Raw genomic sequence first — 9,777 nt, 5'->3', positions numbered from 1 at the left:
TCAATTAGAGAAATCAATAACTAATCAAACTACAAATAAATATCAATCAAATCATAGCATATAAACATGGATTCCCAAACCCTAGAAATAAAAACTACTCTATCATGAAATCTAAATCTACCAAGAAAAGCATAATCAAAGAAATAAAGAAGAAAAGAAACTAATAAAAATCATAGATTAATGAAGAAGAAATAAAACTAGGGTTTACAACTAGAAACGAGAGAGAAAAAGAGGAAGAGAAAACTAAAACCTAAAGATGAAAAATAACGTGAAAAGGGGGCGGAGAGAGAGAATAAAAACTTCTAAATAATATCTTTTAACCTAATATGACTAGGAAAGTAATTTACAAGATAAGGAAAGTCTTAATTAAATCATTAATAGGCGGATTAGTGATCCGCGCGTACGCGTGGCAGATTCCAGCAGAAACAGTGCAATCTTCCGGAAAGCATAAATCCTTGACTAGAAGTCTCCTCGGGGCGTGCCACCTATCGTTGGAAAGCTCTTCAAGTCTAGTTTCCAAATCTGCTGGAATTACTCGATTTTAAGAATCACTTCAAAAGTTATGATCAGAAGAGTAGACGTGACTCTTTTTCACATTTCTTCTAATATTTTCCGCTTCGTTTTTGCTCAAACTCGTACTATGACATATCTATGACGATCCTTATGCATTGTAGCTTCCTTCCAAGTGCTCCTAATCCTCAAGCTTAGCTAATCATACTCCAAATACGTTACTCAATGCCTGAAATTCATCAAAAACAAGAAAACATACCGAATAGGAGTAGAAAATCATAGCTTAAGAATATAATGCAATACTGAACCTAAATATGAAACTAAATGCTCTATAATGCAACCTAAATGCACCTAAAAACTATATATAAATATGACTTATCAAACTCCCCCAAGCTAAACCATTGTTTGTCCTCAAGCAAAAGACATAGACATGAAAAGTTAGACAACCTACAATATAGGACTACAACAGGGCTAAACACTCAATTGAAAACACAAGAGATATAATCACTACATAAACCAAGCATCGAAACAATCTCGAACAAAGCCGCATAGCATATCATGTATCGCAATCGACTCTCCAATCATACCACAAACCATCTCTCCCAAACTGGATTTCACCAAAAATGACAGACCTCACTATAATTATGTGCACTCAAATTTCTCATGTGTTTAAGGGTAAAATGACTCTCAACCTAAATCAGTCGACTCAGTGAAGCAAATACTCTTTAACTTTGACTTTTTGACTCACTTAATACTCAACAATATAATACATATGATCAAGAGGATTTTAAGGGTTGTAATGGGGCTGAGGTTAAAGGTATGGAAATAATTTGGGAATTGTGGTGGAAAAACCAAGAAGGGGGAGCATCATATAACTGAAAACATGACCATAAAAGATCACAACAACTCCTTGCAACAACCAACAATCTCCAAATATAATCAACAACCTTTTTCACTCAAGAAATTCAATCATAACCCTTTTTATTTCACTTTATTCACAACTCTTTTTCACTTCTTTTTCATTTCATTTTTCACCTTTTTTTTTACAGACTTTCATTTCAATTTCCAAGCTCACTAAACATATTTTTCATTCTTCTAAACCACAAATAGAGCACTTCAATTCAATACAAACCAAACCAAAACTAATACTCGCTCCCCCAAGCTAGGCTTGGGACAAGAATCAAATGAGGCCAATGGCTTGTAATGTAGGTATTAATCAAACAAAGTCAGAAAAGGCTCAGCGGGGCTAGAGGAAGGATAATATGAAAACAAAAATAACTCTGGAGTTAAGATCATCAAATGAAACGCCTCAATCATATCAAAATGTATGCACTATCAAATATAAGGAGTACCAAGTCAAAGTCAAGATCAATGCAACAACGAGGAACTAATCACACATGAAAAAATATTACTGACATAGATACGTCAGTTTATAGGCACAAAAGCTCACTTAGGTTAAGGTGTCTGCATAGTAATGTTAAATCGAGCCAGAGAGAGATCAATCAATCTTACCACAAACAATCAGTTGCGAAACAATCGTGCTATGAAGTATCATGAACAAGATGAGTGACACTTAACAAATGTAGTAAAATATCAACAAGGTTCTCAAAAAGTCTTAGCAGTAGTCCCATAGATGCAACTAATGAGATGAAATCTAATATGAGATAAATATGCTGATGCAACTAAGAAAGCAGTACAATTTTTTTGGTTACACGTAAACTCCCACTCCTAATAAGCAGTACAAACCGTGCAACATCCTACAAAAGCAATGAAGTCTACACTAAAAAGCAATAAAAGATAGAATATTACTCCCCCAAACTAGAATTTGCCGTGTCCTCACTGCAAGAACCAAAATAGAGAAGGAACAAAGTTGAACCCCAACAATCATCCAACACCAAAGTCACCCACCTATCACCACAAGTCACCAATCACCACTAATGCCACACATGAATATGAAACCCAACAATCGATGCATCATCAAAGTTGTCACAAGAATTCAACAAGTATGTCATCTCAAACAAAAATCCAAGCAAAAATTGAAAAGTCATACCAAGAGTATTAACAATAGGAAATAGAGAGACTTACAACCCAACGAAGAGTCGTATAAGCTTTACAATCACATAGCATTACTCTTGGAAGACCAACTTGAACTATTTGGTTGCTAACTTGCATAAATCCTATAACACCATTAATCAAAATGCAAAGAAGTGTTAAGAGAGTGGGAAGACTAATTAAAAAGAAAAAACAAAAAAAAAAGGGAATTCAAAAGAAAAAAAGGAATAAAAAAAACAGAAAAAACAAAATAAAAAGAAAAGAAAGAGAAACGAGAAGAGAGAATCAGGGGGGATTGGCTGCTGTTGTGCGACGGATTTGATGGTGGTGCAGAGCAGCGGCAAGAAGCTAAGCCGTAAGAGGCGAAGCGGATTGATGGTGGTGAAGCGTAGGTGTGGTGTCGTCTGAGATGGGTGAAGCGTCGGGGGAAAAGAGGTTGGGCACTGGATGGTGCGAGGCTGAGAAAAACAGAGGGGATGGTGGTGCGTGTACAGGCGCCGGGAAAGGATTCCGGTGTGGGTGGGATGTGCCGGTGATTTGTGTGGTGACGATGGTGAAAGATGCAGGGTTGGGGAGGAAAGATCGAAACAGGGATGATGTTTTTTTTTTTTTTTTTTTACTTGTTCCACCTACAACAAACACACAAAACACACCAAAGTTAGCAAAAAACTCAAAAAAGGAAAAAACAAAGACAAAAATCGTAATAAAAAGTAAAGTAAAGAAAAGAAGAGAGAAAATAAGTTAATGTTCGGGTTGCCTCCCGAGAAGCGCAAATTTAAGGTCTTGCATGACCGTTGAAGACTAGTAGATCACTCATAATAGTTCAATGCTCTAAGAAGCTTATCATATGTTCCTGTAGACATCTCAGAGCATATTATATAAGAGTAAAAGGAAAAATGAAAAAAATTAGTACTAAAAATTACTAAAACTACAAAAAGAAAAATCAAAGGAAAATTATATTTACAAAAGAAGTAAAAGAAAAATTGTTAGTCTTTTTACATGACTCAAAAGAAGGAAAAGAAACTAATTGTACATTATTTACATTATCATCAAAGTCATTCAAAAGGGGAGAAAGAAGAAACGATGGAGGATGTAATATAGGAGATGAAGGTATAATGCCAAGTTTTTGAGAGAATGGAACATGAGATCAAAAACAGTATCAGATGGAACCGACAAAGACTCATGCACTATTTCACTCTCAACTTTAGACTCATATGCAGATGAAAAGTTTATCGAAAAAGTGTCAGACACTTCACTCTCAACTATGGATTCGTCAACATAGAGACACAAACTACCAACTCCACAATTACACCCTTACCTTCTACCAAATTATCGTGAGTCAAATCAATGCCTTTCTCTTCGAATTATAATTCTCAACACTAATATCAGTATCATCAAGTATCACCTGTTGGTTAGTAGATTCTGCACAACAAGAAATTCAATAGATTTCGCTATGTTTTGGTAATCATGAGCTAATTCATTTAAATCTTCATGTTGTTTAGCAATATACTCTTTCATCATATTAAAAAGTTCCTGACGCTCTGATGTATTAAGTTGAAAACGATTATTCTCTTCAGGTTGATAACATTGGGTATAATCAGGCACATAAGACTCATTAGGGTAATGAGAATATTCATAAGAATTCATGCACAGATTTTGTAAATTTTGACAATCATATGATGCATCATAAACATAATCATTCGCATTATAATACCCAGAATAATCATACTGCCCTTGATAATTAGAAAAAACATCCCATCTGAACTATAATTATACGACTCCATAACAACACACTAAAACAGAGAGGGAAAAAAAATTATTCACAAAAGGAAGAAAAAAATATATACAGTTTAGTATCACCAACAATAAAAACTAAATAAAATAATACCGTCTCCCCGGCAACGGCGCCAAAATTTGATAGGTTGTCGTACACCCGTCAAAAATAATTCCTGCAAAACCTTCTAACAATGTAGTAGGGTAAGTAGGGTCGAATCCACAGAGAGATGGTCGTTTTAATCTAGTTTTTAGTATAGAGAAACTAAACAAGATCAAGAATATGAATTAAAGTTTAAACTAATAAACTACGAAAATCAAACTAAAAAGGATATAGGGTAATGGTTCACCATGTTTATAACTATAATCTATCAAAATATCATCAATAGTTCAATCAATCAGATATCTAGAGCACAGTTTAATCCTTGGTCAGGCATTAACGCTCTCAAATCAACATATGCTAGTACGGTCGCTCAACATAATCAGATTTGCTAATTGTAGGTAAGCCTCTAAAGAGTACTATCTCTCGATCTATGACTCGATATTAACAATATTTAATCAACAATTGATCAGGTTGAAGATTAACAATAAAACACTAATCAATTAGAGAAATCAATAACTAATCAAACCAAATAAATATCAATCAAATCATAGCATATAAACATGGATTCCCAAACCCTAGAAATAAAAACTACTCTATCATGAAATCTAAATCTACCAAGAAAAGCATAATCAAAGAAATAAGAAGAAAGAAACTAATAAAAATCATGATTAATAAGAAGAAATAAAACTAGGGTTTACAACTAAACGAGAGAGAAAAGAGAGAGAAAACTAAAACCTAAAGATGAAAAATAACGTGAAAGGGGGGGAGAGAGAGATAAAAACTTCTAAATAATTTCTTTAACCTAATATGACTAGGAAAGTAATTTACAAGATAAGGAAAGTCTTAATTAAATCATTAATAGGCGGATTAGTGATCCGCGCGTACGCGTGGCAGATTCCAGCAGAAACAGTGCAATCTTCCGAAAGCATAAATCCTTGACTAGAAGTCTCCTCGGGGCGTGCCACCTATCGTTGGAAAGCTCTTCAAGTCTAGTTTCCAAATCTGCTGGAATTACTCGATTTTAAGAATCACTTCAAAAGTTATGATCAGAAGAGTAGACGTGACTCTTTTTCACATTTCTTCTAATAATTTTCCGCTTCGTTTTTGCTCAAACTCGTACTATGACATATCTATGACGATCCTTATGCATTGTAGCTTCCCTCCAAGTGCTCCTAATCCTCAAGCATAGCTAATCATACTCCAAATACGTTATCAATGCCTGAAATTCATCAAAAACAAGAAAACATACCGAATAGGAGTAGAAAATCATAGCTTAAGAATATAATGCAATACTGAACCTAAATATGAAACTAAATGCTCTATAATGCAACCTAAATGCACCTAAAAACTATATATAAATATGACTTATCATCTGCGAACCGTCGATGGTCACCTATGTGCAACATTCCAAGAAGCAGCATTAAAATTAGGCTTACTTGAAGAAGATGATTCCATTATCGAGTGCATGGAAGAGGCATCTGGTGTTGAGATGCCAAGTGCATTGCGCCGTTTGTTCACGACAATCTTAATATTTTGTAAGCCTAGCAACCCTCTAGCCTTGTGGCACCAGTTCTACAGTAGCCTATCTGAGGACTTCGCGCGGAAGTTCTCACACGAAAAGGCTAAAATTGCGCTACTAACTATAAAAGCAGTTGAACAGCTCCTTGAAGATATGGGCAAAACTTTGGAAGATTTTGATCTGCATGGTTTGAAGGGGTCTGAAAGTGATGAGATCAGAAGAACTAAAGATATTGTTGATGCACTTGATGCACCAATACCAGAGGAGTACAAAGAAGCACGCGTGCATTTGAATTGCAAGCAACAGGAGGCATTTAATTCTATTATGGAACACATTCGAAGGGGGGAAGCTGCCACCTTCTTTGTAGACGGCCCGGGAGGAACGGGCAAGACGTACCTTTATCAAGCACTGTATGCAGAAGTACGTTTGATGAACAAAATTGTACTACCTGTAGCAACGTCAGGTATTGCTGCAGCAAACATAGTCACTGGACGAACTGCTCATTCACGGTTTAAAATACCTCTTGATCATACTGTTTCGAAGGCTTGCAACGTGTCCAAGCAAAGCGGACTTGCAGCGCTTATAAAAGAAACTTCGTTAATCATTTGGGATGAGTCTTCAATGGCTCGGAAGGAAAACATAGAATCGCTGGACCTGCTGTTGCGAGACTTATGTGATCCCAATGTTTCATTTGGAGGAAAAGTTGTTGTCTTTGGTGGTGATTTCCGTCAAGTTTTGCCTGTCGTGCCACAAAAAACTCAAAATGAAGCTGTTGAAGCTAGCCTTGTGTCATCTGCATTGTGGTCCACATTTACGCGCTTTAGCCTCACCGAAAATATGCGTGCACGAGAAGATCAGGCATTCTCTGAATTCTTACTTGATCTTGGGAATGGATCGCTTCAAACTGCTGAAGTTGCATCTATTCGAATACCGCCACAGATTGTTCTTCCATTTGATGCGAATCCCAATTGTGTGGATGAGCTTGTAAAAAGCGTCTTCCCAGAGATCAGTGTAGGTCCATTTCCTGACAATTTCTTTACAGATCGAGCTGTTTTAACTCCTATGAATGAAGATGTTGATGGAGTGAACAATGATCTGATAGCCAAGTTTCCTGGAGAGTCAGTTGTCTACAAGAGTTTTGATATGATTCTTGATGATGCTTGCAACATGTATCCAACAGAGTTCCTAAACACCCTCTGTCCAGGCGGTATGAGTCCGCATGAATTAGTCTTGAAAGAAAACAGCCCGGTTATTCTACTGCGAAACCTTGCTCCAGCTGCTGGTTTGTGCAATGGTACACGATTGATTTGTAAGCGCTTTCTTCCAAACATTATTGAATGTGTGATAATCACTGGTCATCACAAAGGTGAGTATGTGTTCTTGCCCCGCATCAATCTCAGGCCATCCATATCAGCTAACTACCCTTTCCAATTCCAAAGAAAACAGTTTCCTATAAAGCTCAGTTTTGCAATGACTATTAACAAGTCACAAGGACAAACACTAGATCAGGTTGGCTTGTATCTGCATCGACCTTGTTTTTCTCACGGTCAGCTGTATGTAGGCTTGTCTCGTGCACGGAAATCAAGTAAAGTTAAGGTGCTGTCCAGCCTATCTCCACAGGTCCAAGCTACCACTGTTAAGAATGTTGTTTCTTTTAAAGTGCTAGAAAAAGCGGGCATTATATAATAACATTTTGAGAACGGTGAGGCTCACTTCGTTTCATTTAAATGGTTGTATCTTTCTACGTTTCGCTACAACTCTTTTAGTCCTAAGTCATGCTTTTTTCCAGTACATCTGGCATCTAAGCTTAATAAGAGTACAGCCCAATAAACTTAGTCAGACCATGTTAGCTTCCATTGTTAATCTCCTGTGGTGTGTTTGCTTATTTAAACCCTCTTTGTAGCCATCTGATTGAACCATTCGATTCATGTTTGTGCCCTTATTATGCTACACTGCGCTTTACAGATTGCATTGTGGTTCCTCTTACGTAGCTATTTCACTGCCCTCTTAATAGCAAAGTGAAAAAGAATACCTCAGGTAATTCCTTTCACCAATATACAGTTTTCGGTCTTACAAAGATTTTAACAACACCGTTGTAAACGGCCTGTTCCCTTTGTTCTTTCTCCTGACAAACTATTTACTAATCACAACATTGCAAATTGCAGTGGAAGACCTACAGACTCCTTTAATTGACTGGTCCGTCTAGATGTACTTCTATTCCAGCTGGCCTTGAAGAACTACTCTTATGCACCAGCACCTTCACTGCTCTCCGCCAATATTAGATATGTATTTAGCTAGCCTAATTCTACCTAATAGCACACTCAGTGGCACGCTGTATTTCCAAATTGTTACATAACATAACATCTTTGCACTTTGTTTTCTTTAAGCTCTTAAAGAGTGCTTGAATTGCAAGCGTACACCTGCTGCTTTTGTTTCCACTGCAGGTTTACAGTTAAATAAGTCGCTGTTTTTCAGGTGTTCTGTAAAGTCATAGTACTGTTCATATTGCCTTGTGTGCTGTGCTCCTAAGCAAGCGCTGCTGTGATGACCTTCCTTCCTTGTCCAAATTTTCTTTTAAAATGAAATTGAGTTGATACTTGAAGGTCTCAATCTCACAAGGAATGTTATTCAATGTTTACAAGGCGTTTGGATAGAGTGGCTGTGTGATTGATGACTTGATGTGAATCTTAATTCTTAAACATCTAGAATTAGACATCTGCGACTCTTTGACAAGATGCCTTGTCGCTCTATGTGCTATTGCTTGAGATCTTGGAGAAAAAGCCAAGTAGCTTAACATTGTTGATATTACAAAAGTAAGTGTCGAATATTTACTTTGGTAATCTATATTATGCAAGGATATATACCTATTCATGTTTGGTATATATATTATGTTAAAGTAGCTTGACATCCTAATCCTAAGCCATACAAAAACAGAGGATCGAAAGAACGGTTGCTGACTTAATTCATTCATTAGTTCTTAGAACAGTTCCAACACGTTCTCTTTTAACAGTTGAGGGGATTACAGATGCATAATTTGGAATCAGAACTTTAATGTATTGTTTTTTACACGTCTCATTTCTCATAGCCTTCTGTGTGAATGGTAACTGAATTTTCATCTTGACAGGTTGAGAATATTCTAATTATGGGCCATAGTTGCTGTAGGGGAATCTGTGCTCTCATGGGTATGCAGGATGAAGAAGAAGATTAAGAGATCCAGGTCTGTTCAGTTATTATTAGACATGGCCACACTGTGGACTACTAATTTTTATAGCGGTACAAAGTTTTCTGATTCGATTCCTTGATGCTTACTAGGAGCTGCATTAGGACTTGAGTAATTGTTGGCAAAAATGCAAGAATTAGCACCAAATTTGTGGTTTCCAATCTCAGTTTTGACCACCAATGTCGACATTGTGAAAAGGTGCACATCATTGGCAAACTCTAAACTTTGGATAGCAATAAACAACGGTTTAAGTTTCATTCTCTTCGTTATGCATAAATTTCTTCTGCTTCCTTCGTTCTAAAATAGTTTTCTTGCATCATTCAAATTTTAGGGTTTGTTCTTAAGAATTTTAGCTTTTCTCTCAAGAACACATTTCAATTGATCGAGCTCTTTCGACGAGATTTGGAACTCGAATTTCTCAAAAATCACTAGCCATGGCTTCTGTGGAACCTATATGGATGGTTTATATTCTCGAACCATCTAGATCTGTAAGTTCTGATTCAAAATATACAATTGATTTTCATTCTCAAAATGCGCTCCTTTAATCTTAATCATTTTATGCTTCTGTTTGTGTAACAGGATTTTGTTCTGAACTAATAA

At 36.5% G+C, this 9,777-nt stretch overlaps 1 protein-coding gene and 2 long non-coding RNA genes across 3 annotated transcripts; 2 read left to right on the top strand and 1 right to left on the bottom strand.

The window, feature by feature from the left end:
• Nucleotides 1–1,458: 1,458 nt before the first annotated feature.
• LOC130592108 (uncharacterized) lies at nucleotides 1,459–3,244 on the bottom strand. The gene is made up of 2 exons (XR_008970293.1): nucleotides 2,596–3,244; nucleotides 1,459–2,418 (listed from the first exon to the last, which is right to left on the bottom strand). It is a non-coding gene; the product is annotated as an uncharacterized LOC130592108 (long non-coding RNA).
• Nucleotides 3,245–5,798: 2,554 nt separating this feature from the next.
• LOC104900380 (uncharacterized) lies at nucleotides 5,799–7,643 on the top strand. The gene has a single exon (XM_010687794.1). It carries the CDS (start codon nucleotides 5,799–5,801, stop codon nucleotides 7,641–7,643), a length of 1,845 nt encoding a protein of 614 aa, XP_010686096.1.
• Nucleotides 7,644–7,921: 278 nt separating this feature from the next.
• On the top strand, nucleotides 7,922–9,405 carry LOC125499376 (uncharacterized). The gene is made up of 3 exons (XR_007276231.2): nucleotides 7,922–7,994; nucleotides 8,123–9,174; nucleotides 9,270–9,405. It is a non-coding gene; the product is annotated as an uncharacterized LOC125499376 (long non-coding RNA).
• The last annotated feature ends 372 nt before the right edge of the window (nucleotides 9,406–9,777 follow it).

This window comes from Beta vulgaris, chromosome 7 (assembly GCF_026745355.1).
Source record: "Beta vulgaris subsp. vulgaris cultivar EL10 chromosome 7, EL10.2, whole genome shotgun sequence".
NCBI classification, from domain to species: domain Eukaryota; kingdom Viridiplantae; phylum Streptophyta; class Magnoliopsida; order Caryophyllales; family Amaranthaceae; genus Beta; species Beta vulgaris.
Note: the sequence above shows the minus strand (reverse complement) of the source record. Positions and strands in the feature narration are given on the sequence as shown.